General features: G+C 31.4%; 1 protein-coding gene and 1 long non-coding RNA gene across 3 annotated transcripts; both read right to left on the reverse strand.

Moving 5' to 3' along the window:
- Positions 1-10: 10 nt before the first annotated feature.
- LOC145326421 (uncharacterized) lies at positions 11-8,064 on the reverse strand. Of its 2 annotated transcripts, XM_080169768.1 has the most exons (17): positions 7,998-8,064; positions 7,422-7,592; positions 7,101-7,182; positions 6,541-6,591; positions 5,840-5,863; positions 5,306-5,357; positions 4,419-4,517; positions 4,118-4,174; positions 3,807-3,836; positions 3,284-3,331; positions 2,985-3,026; positions 2,479-2,570; positions 1,648-1,837; positions 1,365-1,448; positions 806-904; positions 393-483; positions 11-243 (listed from the first exon to the last, which is right to left on the reverse strand). In XM_080169768.1, exons 2-17 carry the CDS (start codon positions 7,587-7,589, stop codon positions 205-207), a joined length of 1,248 nt encoding a protein of 415 aa, XP_080025894.1. In that variant the 5' UTR covers positions 7,590-7,592; positions 7,998-8,064; the 3' UTR covers positions 11-204. The 2 variants fall into 2 exon arrangements, with proteins under 2 accessions (XP_080025894.1, XP_080025893.1); XM_080169767.1 differs by lacking the exon at positions 7,998-8,064 and having other exon boundaries at positions 7,422-7,992.
- A 1,098-nt stretch (positions 8,065-9,162) lies between these two features.
- On the reverse strand, positions 9,163-22,555 carry LOC145326422 (uncharacterized). The gene is made up of 7 exons (XR_013881907.1): positions 22,524-22,555; positions 21,950-22,026; positions 20,424-20,513; positions 20,090-20,192; positions 11,903-12,018; positions 11,200-11,241; positions 9,163-10,066 (listed from the first exon to the last, which is right to left on the reverse strand). It is a non-coding gene; the product is annotated as an uncharacterized LOC145326422 (long non-coding RNA).
- Positions 22,556-22,678: the final 123 nt, after the last annotated feature.

Here is a 22,678-nt window from a genome sequence, read left to right on the forward strand (position 1 = left end):
CATATTATCTCTTTTTATTTTCTTTCTTATGATTACAGATAATCTGCTCAATTTGTCTGTTTGTCTGCTTCATAATTCATTTTGTGTTTCAACCTTGTTTACCTTAGTATCTAATAATATATAAAGATTTATTTTAAAACTATTTGATACAAATATGTTTATGTATTTATTTCTTTACATAAAAATTAATTAAATTTTTGTTTGTTATTCTGTTTCCTCTTCATCTGTTACAACTATATCGACCTAAATTATTATTTTGTTTAGCAGGAACAGAAAGTATGTACAATTATAGGCAATAAAGTTTTGTTGATTAAAAAAGAAACAGATCCTTTAATTGTGGAATTATTTGGCTTTTGTAAAATCCAATATAAACAAAAAGAAATAAAACTTACTTTCTCATTTTCATTCTTTGGTATTACGAGTTTTAAAGTTTTTCTTCTTTGACTGGAACCACCAGACGTTGACTTGACTGACTCATTAGACCTTTAAACAAAGATGATTACGTCCAACATTATAGATTATTCATGATTTTTATATCTTTTTTATCAAATAAACTTAAAGGCTAATATGATTTGTCGTCTTACTTTAAGTGTTACTCAAATGAATTGGAACAAATTTTCTGAAAATAATGGTCTAAGCTCAAAAAGGGCAGATAAAATTGCCTTACAATGCAGCGCATCTACTAGACCAAAAATAGTACAAGATTTGTGTTATTTAGAACCTCTAGCCTGGCCAATCAGAATTCAGTAAAAAGGGAATTAATCATATATTTTAACATAAAATATGTGATTTCAAATTGATAAACCTTTCAATAATTGCATGCTGGTCATTGATCTTTTTAGGCAGGAAAAGGCTTAATTCCTTAGCCAATAATTGACTATTGGCCCGGGCACTTCGTTCCTCTCTGAAAAAAATTTATATAAGAATCTCATCGTTAATATTTTTATTAAAAGGGAACATTGTCACGTATTGTAATAAAGTTTTGACACGATTAGTTTGTATTAACCAGGGACAAGGAAATGATATTCTGACAAACAACTCTAAAGATAAAATTCCCCACAAACTCCTTCTCCTTTTCCTCCCCTTCTTTCCCACCCCTCTTCACTTACATGACAAAAACAAACTATTTCCCCAGATACCCCATAAGGTTTCGTGATTTTTTTTTGTAGAATTGTTGGTTAGACTGACCACCAGTGGTATAAACCAATCGAGATTTAACAGCGTCCACAGATGCTAATCAATACGAGAATAATTTTATAAACTTTTGGTAACATTATGATAAACAGTTATATGTCCCTCCTCCCTTACCTAATCACTGAAGCTGACATTTTGGCAAAATAAAGTCATTCCAAGGAACTTATTACCTTGTAATATGAATATTAGTTTGTGAAAGGGATCTTGGTTTGGGAACAGGAGAAATGTCAGGTGACATATTTCCAGATGAAACTCTGAAATGATAATTATGTTATCAGAAAAAGATCATACCCTTGTGTACATATTAATGCCATGATGGCAATTATTAAATGCTGTTTACTTTACAAATACTATTCAAAATATTTAATAGAATATTACTTCCAGATTTAAATGTGTTTTTAGATTAGAAACTTTAGAGAACTCCTTTTCACTTAAAATATCTATCTTACTTACTTTTTCATGCCGGAAAACGTTTTTGCTGTTCTGCTTCTAGGGGATGGAATAGGGCTTATTTCTTTCTTAGGTGCTAAGATGTCTATGTTATTCTGTTTCTGGTTGTCTGCATTATTTAGAATTTGACTGCTAGTGTTGATATTTATAACAGGGCTAGCTATTCTGGTGCTTGTATTGTCTTCGTTCATATCTTAACAAGGATGACAACTTCCATAACAGCGAAGCTCTGAAACGGTAGGACAAACGAACAATAACTCTTGTAGAGTGTCAGGACTTAATAAGCAGAACATTAATTTCTAAGTCTATACGAAATTGTACACAAATGTGTTTCGAAATTGCTTAAATATAGGATACAGTAAAAGTCCATACTTTTCTTTTAGGATTTGATAATAGAGTTGCCTCGCTTATAATACTTTATCTTGTTGTCCTAAGAATCATTTTTCAAATAATCAGGTATATAGAATAATCATATCATACAAAACAATTTTGTCAAAAAGTAAAAAAAAATCAGCATGTTTTAAATAGACTTATGGACTTTCTGGTAAAGATTATATAGTTGCAACGCTTCCTAAATTTTACCTAAATGTCTCAGGAATCATCATGCAAAGTTTGAAATTGATAGAATAATAATAAAATGTCATTAAATAATTATATCATACAAAAAATGTTGTCAACAAAGTTTTAAAATCAACATGTTTTAAATGGACGTACTTAATTTCAGGTAACAGAAAGATAGATTATTAAATGAAAAAGAAGAAAGTTAAATTATGTAAGAAAATGTGAAACTGGCTTGGATATGTAATGGATAAATCCTAATACCAGTTTTATTACCTGTTGATAATTTTTTATTAATTTCTCTGATAACCTCTGGATTGACGGACAGCTGGGAATGAAATGTTGATTGCCTGACACTTAGACCTGGCCTAGTCAAATATTGAACACAGTAATAGTGTCTGACTGATTATGACGTAACAAAAAAAATAGCCAATGAGAGGCCTCTATAAATTTTACCATTGGTCAATAACGGCCTCTCATTGGCTATTTTTTTTTGTTACGTCATAATCAGTCAGACACTATTACTGTGTTCCAAATATTTTATGCATAGTAATTGTTTTATAACAATAAATCAACTTATTTAAACTGTCACAACTTTGGAGCTAATATGATTTTTAGATGATATATTTTTTCTAGTCAATGGAATCTTCAATTGAATCAACAAAATAGGTAAGAACATCCTAGCCCTTTAAATGAAAAGTCGTGAATTACTAATACAGAAATTATATTCTTGTTGAATAGCTTCAACAGAAAAAAACATGTAACATGAAATAGTTTGTTACCTGTCTTGCTTGCAAATATTCTCTCTTGATCTTGTAAGAGTCCTTTAGAACATTAGAAGAAAATGTTTTTCATATTTTGCATAATTTCGAACCTTCAACGTCGGAGTAAAATAGTTCTTTTGATTTGCGAATTTGTAAATAACTATAAAATAGAACTTTATAAATCTAAATAATCCGTCCATAAACAACTGATATATTTACAATACATACAAATATTAGGTACATACAAACATTGTGAGGGATGGTAAGCTTTAACGAACACTCTGTGCGTGTTAAATAAACATGAAGTATTTTGCTACCTGTCTTGCCTAGGAAGAGAAATATTCTCTCTTGATCTTGAAAGGGTCCTTTGCATATTTTTAAAATATTTCAATATAATACATTTATTAGCAAAGTTATCAATTTTTCTGACTTTTCTATTGCACAAATATGCAACTTTTAGTGATTGCAAAAATAAACTGTATATGTACGTATAATGTCTTATCGAAGTAATATTTGCAACCTAGCAGCATTCCTAGCTTTGTATGTAATTGTAGAATAATTTCATAAAAGTGTATAAATCTCAGCTTTTAACGATTGTAAACCTAAGTAAAGTAATTGTCTTAATGTACTTCTAAACAGTTTAAATAATGAATTTACCCTAGAAGGAGAGCATATACATTATTGCAAAGGATTGTATCATAAAGCATATACCAAGCTTTATAAGAAAGCATGACCTAATTGGTTTACTTTATCCGAAGAACTTCTTTTAGTAATCGGATATTTGAAATATCTCAAGTGAATTTATTATTAAAAAAATTATAAAAACAATGTCTAAAATACCTTAATTCATGACTTGAAGCATTCTTTGTCCTTAAATAAATAATTATTATTATTGATTACACTATAATGTGAGTCATCAGTTTGCAACTTAAAATTCTGCAAAATGTATTCATTATCAAGATATCAAAATTGAAAATTATGAAGTTAAAAGGCTTTTAGAACAATTTTTCTCCCCCCCCCCCCCTCCAATATTTTTTTGATTTAATAAAAAATATCGTCCATTTCCTCCCACCCAATAAAAATAATTTTTTAAAATAAGTCTGAACATTAAATTACTTTAAGGACATAATTATTTGAAATGCAATAATAACCTAAATCTAGAAGGTAAAGCTCTATTTCTGGATCCAGGATCAATAGATGACATTGTTCTGAAATAAAAATTTATCTATAATGTATCTCTGTCTTAAGATCTTAAAAACCACTGCAATGGTTAAGCTCTACTTTTTAGGAAATACCTACTGGTCCTGCAAAGGGTTTAAGCTGTTTTTTTAGATCTGAACATAGAAAATTGTATTGGAAAATCTTAATACAGATGGATAAAGATATCATAGAGTAGAGGCAACATAAGTAATTTAAATCTTAGAATAGCAATGATTTTTAAAAATGTCTCACCCTGATCTGTTAAATGTGGTCTGTGGATAATTGTTTGGTTTGTCAGATATGTATGAAAATCCAGTGGTGTATCGAGAAGGAAAACCATTTGCGGGTAACCTATAAACACAAATATGATTTATCTATCCAAGATTGGTATGTAGTACATGACACTAACAACATCATAATCAACCTGAGGGACAATTCAACATATATTACTAGTTGCTGTAGAGTAGCTCCATAAATTTTTTGTACTTAGGTGGATAATTAGTTTTACAAAGATACTAAAAACACTTCAAAGTTGCTGATATGAAATTTTTATAATTTTTTGCATAGATATAATAAAAATTTTTTTTTTGCACGTTTAATCACATACATGCATACATTTGTCACAAGACTATATACGTTCATTGTAACATTCAAAAATCAATTGCATTTAAAACAAACCCTATAAGGGATTTGTTGCTTTTATTATGTAGCTATACAATTGTAGTGTTTAAAAAGGACTAAATATGGGACATTAGAAGAGTCAAATAAGATAAAGGTCGTTTACAAAGGAAAAAAAACAATGATAAACCCATATCAATATAGAAAAGTACAGCATTGATATTCATATGCAATAAGGAAGAAAAACAGACATATCAAAAGACAAAGACTTAATTAAAGAGTAGCTTGCAACTAATAGTTTGCATGCTATAATTTCTAAGGCATAGTCTTGATAAAGAAATGTTTCTATGTATGTTTTTTTTGCTACGGAAAGAGGCAAAAATATAGGTTAATAGAAGATAAAAAAAAACTTAATTGTTTTCAACCTTTAATAGCTTAGCTCTTTCTTTTTGGTGGTAGTTGCTAATATTTTTTTTTTTTTAAAGAAAAAAGTATGTAATCATTCTTGTTTATATACCTACCTAGATAAAGTTCCTTGAACACCACCATGTCTCATGTTAACAACGTTTCTAACTAACAATCAAAATTAAATTTTATCAGCTTAGAATATCTTTTTTTTTGGCAATACCAGGTTATAGCCACATGTTTAACACTTACTCCAAATATTAGAAACATTTTTAAAATAACAGAAAAGATCTTTCATTTCTAGTTCGAATTAGTTGTGTTTAAGATTGTGTTTTTAAAGCATATAAAAAGAGTCTGCTTAAGAAATTTGAGTTTTTGTGTTCTCGAAATTCTCAGTCACAGTATATTCACTCAACTTCCCCTAGTTGTGCAATATAGATACACAATATTAGAACACTTAAAATCCTAAGCTTCTCTGCGAAAAATGGAGAGCATCATTGACTAAAGATTGTACTAAACTGATAGAATTATGCACTAATGCGGTAATAATTTGAAAATGGATTACATTTACAGAAGTAAAACCACAAAGTTACAAAAAAGCGTTTTTAATATGTTTTGGTGTTCAATAATTTTTGGACAAAAAATATTACCTTGCCCTTGATTTCTGATATCATCTAAAAATATTATTCGGATCAACTGCAGTTCACGGTAAAATATTCCTGGTAACGATATTTCCAAAAATCTATGAATTTGAAAGGCTGCTAGCTGCCAAACTGCTGAACGTACAGATCATACTCGCACATCATTTTAAGCAGTATAAGAAGGCGTACAAATAATCTGGAATAGCCAAATTCCAATTATGCACAGGGAAAGCTTCACTGAAGAAAAAACTCGTAAAATAGGTCTTTTTCGCGCATTTCTCTGCACTGTGGGTTAATTATGCATTAATGATTTATGGCTATTCCAGATCATTTGTAGGCCTTCTTATACCGCTTAAAACAGTGTGCGGGCATGATCTGTACGTTCAGCCGTTTGGCAGCTAGCAGCCTGTAAAATTCATAGATTTTTGGAAATATTCGTTACCAGGAATATTTTACCGTGAACTGCAGTAGATCCTATTATTCTTTTGAAAAAAGAGTGAATTCACCCCTAGACTCTAATAACTCTAATATCATGATATATTTAGAATGACATTTTAGCGAAAACGTGTCAGCAATAAACTTATCCATTCAGGCCATATAGTCGACATAATAATGTAAATATTTGCTTATAAATAATTCCAAGTTCATAATTTGGCCCTATGTATCAAATGCAATTATGTAAGAAATAAATGTCATCTAAATAATTTTACCTTTTTTTTTCTTACAGCTTTTGTAAAGAAAATAAATTATTCCAAGACATACTGAATAAAATAATTGGCGTAAAAATATATTTTTTAATATTGCAAACCAATAAAACAAAGATGGCAGCATTCATTACAAAGAATGCTATTAAATATAAAATGATTTTCAATTAATAGGATCATCCAAAAAGAAGGACAAAGTTATTACAATGATTTTAAGATATTTTTTTCTCGTATTTATTCGAATCCGGTGGATAGGAACCGGTTCTCATCCATACGAAAAAACTATGTCTAGCATCGTATTATATCCAGCTTTCGACGAATATAAAAATGTACAATTATAAGATTAAAACTAGTTTTTTTAGCCCCGAGAAATTAAGCTTCTTTTTAAATGGAAGAATATACTAAATATATATAGAAGCTACTCTTTAGAACTAAGAAATTCAAAATAATATAAGCTAAGGTACAGAAAACTAATCAACAATTTCTAGACTCGTTTTTTCTGTATAATTTATAAGGACGTAAGGAGCTTAATAATAGAAAAGCTACTCTATAAAACAAGTACATACACAAGAATATGAGCAAAGCTACAGCCAACCAAACAATTACTTCTAGATCTCGGAATTGAATGTATCTACATACCAAGTCTGGCTGAAATAACATTTACAAACTTTAGACAAAGATCAAACAAAACAAATCTTGCCTAGTTTTAAGCTATTTATAATTTAAACCTTGCATTAACAGAAACTATCAGTAGGTTTTCTCTTTTTGGCGTATTACAGTTTACTGTATTTTAGCAGGTTTCTAAAGTTGTGCTTCTTGTGGACAAAATAGTCATTAATACTGAATTCAAAATACAATTATGATTAGTATTAAATAATGAGAATTACCAAATAACAGCTATCTGTATTAATTGATTTTTCAGTAGTCATTGAGGGCAGTGGAGTGCTTGAAGAAACAACAGAATTTTCTGTTGTGGAAGTTTTACTTAAAATTTGTTGTTTAGTTGTGTTTGTAATAGTATTGGTTTTAAAAAGGATTGCGTCATTTTCTGTCATAGCCTGAATATGAACAAGAATATTAGTATTTTCAATTAAAACGAAGCTTTATAAACTAACTAGCGGAACTATGAAGGACAGAGAAAGAGGCTAAAAAATAACTTAAAACCTCCCCAAAACTTAAATCTGAAAATAAGATAGCCTTAAACCACCACATGACCTTTATGAAGCCTACCTAAAATATTTAACCAAATCAGTTCAAATCGGTTCAAACTTAATGCTTTATATAATAGGATATAATAATTTCTTCATAGTTATTTACAGCTTTACTATAGCCAAATAAGCAAATCGTTAGAAGCGACCACAAGGCCACTATTTGCACAAGAAATGCGTGACTAAACATAACTCGCATAAAATCCATTTATTGCACTTTGCTTCGGTATTCAGAAAAGATAAACACATATCAACCAAGAATAATAATAACAAATTCTAGTAGTAATCTTCAAACTGGAAATATTTAATTTATCAAATCCTTATCAAATCAATGACTAAGTAATAGTATGATTCACACAAGTTTTGAATTATTATTAATTTATTCCTATCAGGGACATTTAGGGATAATCCAATGATCTAATGTTCGTCCCTGATTGTTACTTTATAAAAAAGGGTTCCTTTTCCTGGATACTACTTTTTGAAAAATAAATCTTTAGTTCTAGATATACTATCACTTCCGCATATTCACTGTTATGACTGCTGTTAAAATATGTAAACGGATAATGAAGTACATTGAGCGAATTGAACTACCCTTGTCTGAAAGTCCTAACTGTGCAGGGTGATGGGTTGAGACTTTTAGAGACCAAGACAAAGTGTTGTTAAGACTTAAGACGTTTAACGTTTGCAGTTATGACGCGGTTTGGGCCGCGATTTTCACCCCTACTACGAAAGGCTGCGCTACGTGTTACGTTACAGTCACAGGTGCATAGACATACATACTGACATACCTCATAAATAGAGGACCACCAATTCAAAACAGAGTATACAGACAAACATTTATTAATTAACTAAAGTCATATAAATTGAATACTAAATTATATCACATATGTTTCTAATATCTACAAAGTACAATGCTCGTTACATATTGTGCTAAAACCCTAAGATATATAGCTCGGCAGTCGTCCGCATTAGGACACTAAAAAATGATCCAATGCGGTTGTCGTAGCTCAGTGGTAACGAACTGAGTTACGGTGATGAGAGTTCGAGTTCTAGTCCCCATGTGGCAACTCGAATTTCTCAGTTGAATACATTCACGCAACTTCCCCTGGTTGTGTAAGAAGGGGATTATTGAGTAAGTTTGGATACTTAATAGTCAAGTACATAATATCAGTACTACCCTTATCCCAAGCTCCTCTGCGGAGAGCGTCATTCATTACGGTGACTTAAATTGGGACACCTGCCATACTCGGCGAGGGTGAGGTAATAATGAGTAGCTCTCATGAGATAGCGGGTCAAGTCATAATGTGCTTGAACGTGGAGCTTGATAGCCCTAGTGGCTATACAAAAGTGTCTCAGCCTACTCCATGACTACTTAGGTCCAAACCCTAAGAGACTATGGCTAATCAATCAATCAATCAATCGAGCCCTAATGTTACATATTGATATCTTAGAATAGGATATGGCACTTGAGGATAAAGTATTTTGCTTCAAACTTTTCCGCTAGTAAATATACTGGTAATTGTTAGGCTTGTTAAAAAAATAGAGGAATCATTCAGTTATGTCTTATCAATAATTATTACTGGCAGAAATGTTGGGCAACATTTGCTATAGCTACACAATTTTGCATACAACCCTTAACTACCTTCTTTACTGGGATAAAATAATAGAAAAATGAAATCTTAAATTAACACAATAGGTTTATAACACCGGATTTTTTTATCACATATTTTTTTTACAAACTACATACAATAAATAAAGTAATGCATAATTGTAATAATCTAGTCTAGAAATCAATATCATAAAATAGATAAGTAATCATAATTTCTACATATCTTCTGTTTTTTAGCTGATTTGTGCTTTATAATTTGGTTGTATGGTAGCTACTAATTACATATTAAAGACAGGGTTTCATTATCTGAAAAATAAAACATGATATGTCCATTTTGAAGCCCCCTAACTCTCCTTTGTATTAAACTAGGGGCGCCCCTAATATCTAGAGGTTCTATAGTTAAATATGGTAGACAAATAGCCAAAACCAGGTTTGTATCAGAAGAGATCTCTTACCTTTAGATTAGAGAAATAAATAGATAGCATTCAAAGCATAAAAATTTTGAATAGCGCAGAGAATTCGAGAAAAAAATCTAATATGGCTTTTATCCAGATAACAAATCCCTGTCCTTTTTTTTTAAAGTTGATAAACTATTAAGATTTGATTACTGCATATATTGCATAACAAAATTTTACTTAACAACAAACATTTTTTGCCAAATTACTAAGCTGTTTCCATTGGTGACATTATTAGGTCTGAGAGATTGGTTGTATTACTGAAATTAAAATAAAATTATTCTTAATTGTTCTAGCAAGTAGCGAAGCTATTCCATAAGTGACAGAGCGTGTCTGTACTTCTGTAAGTTCCTCATTCTTTATATTAATAGTGCATTTTTATTTGCTCTATTTTCTACCCTATTCCATTTTTCTTCATAGTTCCTTTGCATTAAAATTTTTGAGTAATTATTACTACTCTATTTTTAGTAGCGAAGCTACTCTATAATTCACTATGTCCGTCCGTCCGTCAGTTCGTAACGCTATGGGGGAAATGGGATTTACTCAGCTCCTATAAAAGATAGAATGCTGAAATTTTTTGAGAACATTCCCATCATCAGGGAGCATAATTGACCATAACACATCACTGGCGGTCGGACGGCTTTTTAGCAGGTTTTAGGCTATTTTTAAATTTTTCACATTTTCCCCCATATCTTTGGTGTTTATGGTCAGAGTTTAAAATTTTTTTCAGTTAAAGATATCAAAATTAAATTTTCCGTCGTTTGGAGAAAACTACAATAACGGTCAGACTGCCTTTTTGCAGGTTTTTAGCTATTTTTACATTTTTTACATTTTCCACCATATCTTTGGTGTTTATGAACCGATTTTCAAATTTTTTCAGTTAAAGTTATAAAAATCAAATTTACCGTCGTTTGAAGAAAACAATTGTGAAGGTTAGACTGCCTTTTTGCAGGTTTTTGGCTATTTTATATTTTTTACATTTTCCCCCATATCTTTGGTGTTTTTAGTCCAATTTTCAATTTTTTTCAGTTACAGATGTCAAAATTAAATTTCCCGTCGTTTGAAGAAAACAACAATAATGGTCAGACTGCCTTTTTGCAGGGTTTTGGCTACTTTTAATTTTTTTTACATTTTTCCCCATATCTTTAGTGTTTATGATCCGATTTTCAAAATTTTTTCTGTTATAGATATCAAAATTAAATTTCCTGTTGTTTGAAGAAAACAACCATGACGGTCATTCCCATCCACGAAATTTTGTGCTTCGCTACTTATGGATGTTGTCATCCTTGTTAAATTATATAGGTTTACTTTATCTTTTTGAAAATCTTCGCTATGATGGAGGTTATCGTCCGTACTCAAAGCAATGAAAAAATATTTAAAAGAGCTATGATACCTTGATTTTGATAAGTATTTCTTCTTAATAACAAGTCGAAGCCTAAAATATTTATATATGTATTTAACAAACCTTACATTCAAAGAAGGGGTCATGTTTAAAAATATTTTATCTACTTATTGCTATGCCCATAGAGGCCACTAGGGTCAATAGAGGTGGCAGCGTGGGTGGGGGAAAGTCTCTCAATTTTCTGTTTTTTTTACACTAAGAGATTTTTTGGGGGGTTGGGTAATTTTTTTCTAGTGTGATTTTTCGTGGGAGGGTGGTGGTACCCTCACCAAAAATAGTATTAACTTTCTCACGATTAGTGAGAAGCTACATTGTAAAGTAAACCGTATCTGTTTAGCGGTTGGCGAGATCCTTCAGTACAGACAGACATACTGAACATATATAAACAGACACTATGTTATTTTAATATTACTGCTATGAAAATGTTATTTTCTCCTTCGAATGAAAAGTTGAAATGCTGTAATTGTTGACTTTGATCACAATACTAAAAAATCAACATAACTTCTATTCTTCAATAACAAAAAAAATTGAGACAAGAGTCTTTCTGAACCAAAATCAGTCGCAACTCAAGTAAATTTCAGACAAAAACACATCCATTTAAAGGATTGGGTGTCTGCAATAGTTGGGATCCCCTTAGGTATTGCGATGTATACACATTAATGTAAATATAAAATCCAAACTAACACGACCTTACCTGTAAAGACCATAATAAAATAGATGAACAATGATGACGAATATAAGAACCCCCAGCAGGTACAGACAAGTCTTACCAGCTTGTGTCCAGTTCAGGATGGTGTAAATATAGGGCTTCTAAATCATAATAAACAAGATTAGCTTTTAAGCCAGTTGAAATGACAAAGGAAAACTGCCTCTTCATTTATAAGCCAAAGGCTTATAAATGAAGAGGGCGTTGCTACAAAAGACCTACTATACAAAAGACCTACTCCTACAAAAGGTCTACTCTACAAAAGACCTACCCCTACATAAGACCTACTCTACAAAATACCTACCCCTACATAAGAACTACTCTACAAAAGACCTACGAATATATATTGTTATATAAACATCAAATGTATTAATAAAGTAATACATAATCAATACATGGCCGCAGCGCTCGGCCCCCTGGCCTGCCTTGCCTATAACCTAACCTAACCTTACCTAAATATTGTAAAAAAAAATATTAAAATTTGAAAAAAATCTACCAACCACTTTTTGTAAATCAACGAAATTCTAAAATATAATTAAGTTAATGTACGATAAACATTCATACATTATTACATATAAGTTAGGTTAGGTTATAGGCAAGGGGGCCGAGCGCCCGCGGCTAGGCAGGCCAGGGGGCCGAGCTCTGCGGCCATGACCTTCTAGCATTACGATTTTTTGTAGAGTAGGTCTTTTGTAGGCGTTGGTCTTTTGTAGAGTAGGTCTTTTGTAGGCGTTGGTCTTTTGTAGAACCGACGAGTAGGTCTTTTGTAGGGGTAGGTCTTTTGTAGAGTAGGTCTTTTGTAGCAACGCCAAAGAAAATGGGCGATATAGTTAAATACACCCCAATTAAAATGATTAAAGTTACCCCTATTGCAGATTAAAATTATTTGTGAAATAGTTTTGAAACTGAAGAATAATACCAATCATTCGAGATAAATCTTAAGTAGCCAACGGTTTAAGTTAATTAATGTAGATCGTGTTTGTAAAACATTGGGTAACAGTCACGGGTAGGCTAAAAAAATTCCAGGTTTTTGAAAATACCCATTTAAGTGGTTTGTACAGCCTTAAAGTCACATGTCTTGGTATACTGGAAAAATTAAAAATCAAATTTTCTACTGGGCCCTTTTTGAGAAAATCCGCGAAATATATTTTTCCATTTTCGTCTAAAATCCTTAAAAAATAAGGTAAAATATTTAGGGTAGGCTTTTTAAAACTGTTATTGGTCATCCCATAGTTATCCTAAAAAAATTTTAGACATACCAATGGAAAGCTTATCTCTTCTAGTTTTCAAAATGATAAACATTTTTAACATGCATTGTAAGGTTTTGTATTTATGTTGCTAAATATAAAAAGTATCATCAATTACATTAACATGTTCATGTGCATGGTTTATTGTGCATCCCCCCCCTCTCATTCCTCGATCTAATTATTGCAACCTGAATAAAAACCTTGGGTACCAGAATAAAAAAACTTGGGTACCAGGATGAAAAACCATTGGTACCAGAATGAGGAGAGGGGAGTTGAATTTGATAACCATTTTTTTTTTAATTTAGATTTAAAAAGACAAAGTTAAAAAATTGTAGGGGGTGGGTTATTTTTTTAAAGGAGGATTATTTTTTCTAAGGGTTGATTTCTCTTGGGGGGTGGGTGGTGGTACCCTCCTCCAAAATAGTTTTAATCCTTCCCAGAACCTATGAGAAGTTACCCGCTAAAGGAGAACCTGATCGGTTCAATGGTTAGCAAGATCCTTGGGTACAAACATACAAACACACAGACAGACATCCTGTTGTGTTATTATTTGGATAAATTATTAGACATTTTCTGAATTAAACGTTAGGATGCATGCATGGTATCTGGATAAGTAAATCTTCGAATGAATGAGTGTGCATCTTCTAAGGCCTGTTCAGAAAATTGACTTTAAGGTTTTCTAGTAAGGTCAATGAACTGCACCCATGTACATGCATGTAGTTTTTAAATAAAGACTAGAATGAAAACATCTTTACAACCAGAGCAAAGTTCTTATTATACGTAGCCGCCTATCCTACTAAGTAGAAATACCTCATCAACTGTTTAACCCCTGTGGGGGCTTATTTGTATAATATATTCCTAACATAACCTATTTAGAAATATCTTTTAGGTTATACAAATGCCTAACCCCTATGGGGAGCTTATTTTTTTATCCCTTTCTTAACGTAACATAGACTATTCAACCTTGCAGGGGGCTTATTTGTATATTCTTAACCTAACCTAACCTTTGCAAAAATACCTAAACAAATTTTCCCCTGACATAATATCCACTGCTGCTATGTGTCTGTCGCGTGACAATAATAGCAAGAGTATATGGGGAATGCATTGGTCCATAAACAGGTGCAACTCGTTTTCAGATTGGAACCAACCGATCAAAATTCAATTAAAAGACCCAAAGTTTTTAAGCCTACGAATAAGATAAAGTGGTTATAAAACATTGGGTACCAGTGTAATTTAATGTACAAAGTCCCCTCTCTGGGTTTTGTTGGGGAGGAGGGGGGATGGCGGGGGCATTGGGTTGTTTATTACACTAGTTCCAAAATTTTAAATAATAAGGTTTTTAATTCATTATAATAAGTTGAGTGTCTAAACGTTTCAACCACTAATTATAATATACAGAGGTAATCATCATTGAGATCCCTGGAGTCTTGGCTTTTAAATCAGTTTAGACTAATCAGGGAGGTATGGACCAATGATAGATAAATTAATCTCCCCACCCCACCATTTTCTTCCCCCCAATGTCAGAATATTACAATTTTTTATTGGGTGGGGGGAGGGACTAAATCAAATTCATTGTCCTGTGTCCCTGCCCCCATGAGAAGAAACACTTCACCATAGAAAAATATTCACTCTGGTACCCAAGGTTTTCTATTCAGGCCATTTATTTAGCCAGAAGGTCGGGGATATAAATATTCACTCTGGTATTTAAGGTTCTGTATTTTGCTATAGGATGGGGAAGGGTAAACAATATTCACTCTGGAACCCAAGATTTTTCATTCTGTTACCCCAGGTTTTTCATCCTGGTACCCAAGTTTTTTTATTCTGGTACCCAAGGTTTCTATTCAGGTTACAATATTTAGCTAGAGAAATGGGGGGGAGGGGGTGCACAATTAAACCATGCACATGTACATGTTAATGTAATTGATGATACTTTTTTACAATTAGCAACATAGATACAAAACCATACAATGCACGTTAAAAATGTTTATCATTTTAAAAAGTAGAAGAGATAAGCTTCAAGTGGTATGTCTAACAATTGTTTAGGATAACTATGGGCTGAGCAATAACAGTTTTAAAAAGCCTACCCTAACATTTTGTACCTTATTTTATTTTTACTTTTTCTATTAAACTAAGACATGTGACTTTAAGGCTGTGCAAACCGCTTAAATGGGTATTTTCAAAAACCTGGAATTTCTTTAGCCTACCACCCGTAAGTACAACATTGCAGTCCATTGACCCATACCATTCCTCCCTATCATCTAAAAATCAGATGAAAAACGTCAAGTATATTCCAAATTATGTGGGACAAACAGACACTCAAATATCTTACAGCCTTTTATTTAAAGTTTCACATAAATGAATAAAAATAGTTGAAACCCAATTAAAATCACTTTTGGATGTTATCATTTTTGTTTCGATAGTATTTAAAACTTCTTAAATAAGATTTTGATGAATTCAGTTTAGCATGAACAAAAAAGTTTCCAAAATAGTGGATACACACACCTTTTACTATAATTGGTACAACGAGCTCTCAAGTTTTTCTAGGGATGGGGCAATGGACTTATAAATAATTTCGAATAATAAGTAGAAAACAAACACTAGTACTATGCACAGGCCAAACATAATTCAACCCAACGAATGATAATGTACATGAAAACTTTCTAAATTACATTACCATCGTATAACAAAAATATTCTATTCTTATCCCTAGCTAGACTTCTCTATAATTTACTTTTTCTGTTCGTTTGTCGACAGTCAGTTCGTAACAGTTGAATTGTTTTGTTAAGATTCCTATGCATAATATTTTCATTGTTATGTCCGTCTGTCTGGCAAACAAATAGCATTTTTTAAAAAAGATTTCGTAATCTTTGAGTTTTCCATGTTCTCTCTTTTTTCCTTTGTTCTAAGATTTAAACATTTGCTCTAAAACTCACTTTGTCAGTTTGTCTATTCCATGATTTTTTGTTTCGCTATTTATAGATGTTATCATCCTTGTTTCCACAATAATTGTAGTAAATTGTAATTGTTAAATAACTGGCCTTGTACCAGTTCACTGTAATATATTTTAGTAGAGTTTTTGTGATAAGATCCTTAAGATAAGTATTAAGGAAGGTCTTTGTATATTATTCACGTTAAATCAGACAACTTTATGTTCTAAAGTCCCAGCGAAAGGGCAAATAATTATGAAAAACATAAAGGAATGGGAATGTAAAATAATTATAGTTTGAAAGTACAACCCCTGATAGGAGTTAACAAATTCCCGGGTTGGGACGGGTAATTAAAAAATTTGCAAGCTTGATGTAGACTTTTGACATCAAATAACAAAGATGACCACATGCATAAAAACGAAGCTCTGAATTCAACAGCTTCAAAACTTAATCAGCAGGATGCTAATTAAGAGGTATTAACAAAATAATCTATAAATTGCATAAATACATGATTCTGTTTGAGGACAAACAAAAATGATTGTAAAAAATTAAAAATCAATTGGATGTATATACTTTCTAGAGTTGCTACGGTTACTTGATCGTACTTGACTGTTATTAGAATTATCAAAAAAAAGTTTAATCGATAAGACAATTGACGTACAGACCCTAATAAAAAAACTTCTCTATTAAAAATGGGCACGACTAAAACTTCCACAAAGTCGTTATTTTTAAAAATTATTATCCCTGTTTGAATAAATATCATAGATTCACAAGAAAGATTAAGAATTTAAATTCTTATGAAATGTGCATATTTTGTACTTTCATGGTTTTCCGTGGCTTCAATTTAAAAGTTTGTCTGTAAGTCTGTCAGAAACATTTGTAAAGTGTTTCTTTTTTCATTTTTATCTTTTAATCTCTTGTAATGAATGTGAAAATCCGTTCATCAATGAACATCTTATTTTCAACTATTTTGTCCGTCTATCTGGATATCTTAAAGCTAAAAGTGTGCTTCACTTTGGATGGTTATTTTCCAAACAAAATATGTAATATTCCTTTACAAAAATTACAAAGTTTAGGGTAATAACTAAAAAGTCGGAGCCAAAGTGTTTAACTTTTTTCACTCACTAAACATATGAATTACAATTAGGGATGTAAATGGGAATCTCATTACAAAATTATACCTTTATATTCCATGTTTGACGATTGTAAATCATTAGAATACCACAGTATAGTGCAAAGTGAAATTATCGAATATTATTTTCTGCTTTTCTAAGAAAACCTAAGCTATATAGAACACACATGATTTCACAAAACTTGGGGTATTGTCGTATTATCACAGTAAATGTAAATGTAAATGATTGCCCCGTAGCGTTTAAGCACCCGTAGGGTCTTAAAATAAAAGAAAGGCGGATCATGGAAAGAAAACAAAGTCATTCCTTAATTAGGACAGAAGTCACCTTCATAGGAAGGACATAAGTAGCTTCCCTTATGTGAGAATTTGTTAGATGAAGGGCATAACTTGTCTCCCTTAACAAAGATTTTGCAAGATGAAGGACATAAGTAGCCTCCCTTCACCACACAAAACCTAGCTTTTTGGTCCTTCACATAGCAAAATCTTGCATAAAATAGTTTATCTGTCCTTCACATAGCAAATTCTTGCAAAACATAGCATTTATGTCCTTCACATAGCAAATTCTTGCAAAACATAGCAAATTCTTGCAAATCATGGCAAATTCTTGCAAAACATAGCATGTATGTCCTTCACATAGCAAATTCTTGCAAAACATAGCAAATTCTTGCAAAACATAGCATTTATGTCCTTCACATAGCAAATTCTTGCAAAACATAGCAAATTCTTGCAAAACATAGCATTTATGTCCTTCACATAGCAAATTCTTGCAAAACATAGCAAATTCTTGCAAAACATAGCAAATTCTTGCAAAACATAGCAAATTCTTGCAAAACATAGCAAATTCTTGCAAAACATAGCATTTATGTCCTTCACATAGCAAATTCTTGCAAAACATAGCAAATTCTTGCAAAACATGGCAAATTCTTGCAAAACATAGCATTTATGTCCTTCACATAGCAAATTCTTGCAAAACAAAGCAAATTCTTGCAAAACATAGCAAATTCTTGCAAAACATAGCATTTATGTCCTTCACATAGCAAATTCTTGCAAAACATAGCAAATTCTTGCAAAACTTAGCATTTATGTCCTTAACATAGCATTTTGGTCCTTCACATAGCAAAATCTCACAAAACATAGGTTTTTGTGACCTTTTTCTACCAGGAGATCAGAACTAAATCAGAACACACATAACAAGAGTTTTACATAATTTAACTCTGCATAAATTATGATAATTCATTATTATTACCCCTCCCCCCCCCCCTATTTAAAATTTACCCCTGCATAAATTATGATAATTCTTTATTATTACCCCTCCCCCCCCCCCTATTTAAAATTTACCCCTGCATAAATTATGATAATTTATGCTGAGTTAAATGTACTGTTTGAACTTCTATCTAACAGGATATGAGAACTGGGAGGTTGTGACACAAAAGAGGCCAGCTATGGTGCCATGTAGGAAAAGTGGCATAGCATTCTAGGACCTAAAAGGCGTCATAGGTGGCCCCTTTTAAGTCCATCATATGACATGGGAAGGAGGTTGAGGAGCATTTTATGCAGTCTAAATTCCCAAGAATGCAATGCCACTTTTCCTACATGGCACCACCTCCCATAAAATGCTCCTCAACCTCCTTCCCATGTCATATGATGGACTGGAAAGGGGCCAATTGAATAATTGTTAATCTGAATGTACTATGTAAACACTCTTGTTATGTGTGTTCTGATTAAGTTCTCATATCCTGTTAGATAGAAGTTCAAACAGTACATTTAACTCAGCATAAATTATCATAATTCATGCAGGGGTAAATTTTAAATAGGGGGGGGGGTAATAATAAAGAATTATCATAATTTATGCAGGGGTAAATTTTAAATAGGGGGGGGGAGGGGTAATAATAATGAATTATCATAATTTATGCAGAGTTAAATTATGTAAAACTCTTGTTATGTGTGTTCTGATTTAGTTCTGATCTCCTGGTAGAAAAAGGTCAGAAAAACCTATGTTTGTGAGATTTTGCTATGTGAAGGACCAAAATGCTATGTTAAGGACATAAATGCTAAGTTTTGCAAGAATTTGCTATGTTTTGCAAGAATTTGCTATGTGAAGGACATAAATGCTATGTTTTGCAAGAATTTGCTATGTTTTGCAAGAATTTGCTATGTTTTGCAAGAATTTGCTATGTTTTGCAAGAATTTGCTATGTTTTGCAAGAATTTGCTATGTGAAGGACATAAATGCTATGTTTTGCAAGAATTTGCTATGTTTTGCAAGAATTTGCTATGTTTTGCAAGAATTTGCTATGTGAAGGACATAAATGCTATGTTTTGCAAGAATTTGCTATGTTTTGCAAGAATTTGCTATGTTTTGCAAGAATTTGCTATGTTTTGCAAGAATTTGCTATGTTTTGCAAGAATTTGCTATGTGAAGGACATAAATGCTATGTTTTGCAAGAATTTGCTATGTTTTGCAAGAATTTGCTATGTTTTGCAAGAATTTGCTATGTGAAGGACATAAATGCTATGTTTTGCAAGAATTTGCTATGTTTTGCAAGAATTTGCTATGTGAAGGACATAAATGCTATGTTTTGTGAGGTTTTGCTATGTGAAGGACAGAAAAGCTAAGTTTTGCAACTTGAAGGACATAAGCAGCCTTCCTAATGTAAGAATTTGTCAGACAAAGGACATAAGTCACCTCCCTTAAGTTAGATTTTGTTAGATGAAGGACATATTAGACCAATTTTCAGTGACTTCTGTCCTAATTAGGAATGACTTTGTTTTCTTTCCATGATCCAGAAAGGCTACTGCGAAAATACGACGAAACGCCCTTAAGAGGCAATGTCACGAAACTAAAAATACCCAAAACTTGTAATAATTACCTCTTTAAAATTAGTTCCACCAGCAAAAAAGTAAATAACAGAGAATGATAAATAAACAGTGGAGAATAAAAAGGTGTGGATCATGTGACTTATTTTCCAAGGCCTGAAAGAAAAGAAAAAATATTCAAAATTAGTGCTTCACTTGTAGTCTCTATCCTTCTTTTAGTTAAGTTAAGTACTTAAAATTAAAAACGTGTTGTTGTTTAGTCTTCCTAAAAATAGTTTAAATCCAGTCCAAAATAAAAGGTGTAATAATAACACGCAACTAAAGAACAAAACATAAAAAAAAACGTTTAATGGCCATTATAAATATATTTTATGAATTATATTTTACCTGTCAGAAATAAATACATCTATGATAGTTGCTATAGCTATAAACAAGTGTCCAGTGAAGTTTCCAAAATCAAGTCGACTTGTCTCGGGACTAAAAAATAGATTTTCTTCTTATTATAACCAGTCTTTACTACAATTTGTTTTGAAGTTTCTAACAAAAGCACCAGAAGACCAACAGGAAGATACTTCAACATAAGAATAATATTATCAATAAAACTTCAATGAAACCTCTATCTTTGATAATTTATGGAGCATATCTTCTGCAATCAGTTTTTAAAAGTTGATAAGAATACTTTTACATACTTAAAGTGACCTCATATTTAGAATTTTGTTGATATTTTTAATTTTATGCAGTAATTAACTGAACGTACTTAATTATATCAATTGCATATTGGGTTAAAAATGTCCAATATTGTAAACAAAGACAGAGATATAAAGGATATGCTCTTTAATACATAATGAAAAGAAAACAGACTTATATCTTAAGATGTGGTGCGCCTTTATCTTACATTACAAGATTATGTTGTACAAATTCATGCACAAACCAATGCATAATGAACATATAACAATCTTTCTTCGACAGCAGCCAAAAATCTTTAAAATAAAACATTTTGTTGTGCTAGGTATATGTTTTCTATCCCTGAAGTATGCAATATGGTGCAAATAAATTCGCAAATTCAAAATTCTGCACATGTTTGATAATCAGCACTTTTCTTCAATCTAGCTAAGACAATATAATAAAGTAAGTCTCTATATTCATTTGTTGGGTTTCGCTTTGATGGATGTTGTCATAATTGTGTTTTTTTTTCTTTGCTGGAGCACAAATTATTTAAGAGTTAAGACTGATTTAAATAAATCTATAATATTATGACATAATAAGAAAATTACCCAATTTTTAAAAAAGTACCTAAAAAATGGCAAAGTTTTTCGAAGATAATATTTTATTTATTGTTTTCAACTAGTTATTACCACCTTACTGATTGATCAATTTTTTGTTGTTCCTGAGAAATAAAATAAACAAAAAAGTGCTAATTATGGAATATTTGCACAATTCATGTTTTTCACAAAAGAATTTGTTGCATGATATTTAATCATGTAGGAAAATCATGACTTTTCTTTAAAAAGTACAAATTTCTTCTTTTTTAAATAAAAAATACTTCATATGTAATAATAATTTATCGGACAAAAAGAAGAACGATTATGCCCTGAATTGAAGGAGTTATGCTTTTTAGATTAATGCTATAAATATATGTATATTTTTAATTTGTGACCGAATTTATTTCAAACTTTCAAAAACTTTCTTTGTTTGTCTATTAATATCCTATTTTAGATAAAAACAATATTGGCGAGGAGAGGGAGGGTTGTTGAGTACCCCCTCCACAAAAATAAGGTTAAACTTTCCCGAAACGGGACTATTAGAATATGCATGCAAGGTAAGATATATCATTCTTGTGGTTCTCGAGATCTTTCAGCACAGACAGGCAAACAAACTTCCTTTTACTTCAGTAAATACAATGTTTAACTTACTTATAAATGGTGACCCAATAAACTACAGTAATTAGGATAGAGAGGACAGAATTACAGTTACACAGGAACCAATACAACTAAATTAAATATTAACAATTAAAGGGTAGGAAGGTCGCCTGAAGATCTGTAGAGTAGATGGTTGAATTTTATCCACAAAACCACAAAAAATTGATTGTTTTGAATTTCCTCACTATCAGATTTCATTCATTATTGTTTTTCTACAGACAAGGGTGTGGAACTCATTCCTAAATATTTATTGAATTCCTATTGTTAAAACCCATTCCCTTGCATAGAAACATAAAAACAGCAATACAAGTTATTTAGAAATTACTTTCTAATTCACCGCTGAGCATTTTTTTAATAGCATCAAAATTGCTTGTAATGTTTCTTATTTTAACAGGTTATTAATCTTGGGTCAAAATCGAGCAAATATGCAGCATTTTGCTACGGGAAAAATTAAGTTATCATTTTGTGTGCTATTCCTATATCCCTATAAATAAATAGATTAAAGAACACACAATATTTGACGTAGGTAATTATCAACAAATCATAAGAAATTATCTTAAAGATATACCTTATAAAATGATGGTAAAACTTCTTTTTCATTTTCTAAAATATAAAGACAATTAATTTGAAATATATTATAATATATTAGATAGTTTTTAAAACTCAAAAAAAAGTTATATTAATATTTAAAATGTTAAAAGATCAAGTAATGTATCTTTATAA

Source organism: Acartia tonsa, chromosome 8 (genome assembly GCF_053477335.1).
Source record: "Acartia tonsa isolate MP-2025a chromosome 8, ASM5347733v1, whole genome shotgun sequence".
NCBI classification, from domain to species: domain Eukaryota; kingdom Metazoa; phylum Arthropoda; class Copepoda; order Calanoida; family Acartiidae; genus Acartia; species Acartia tonsa.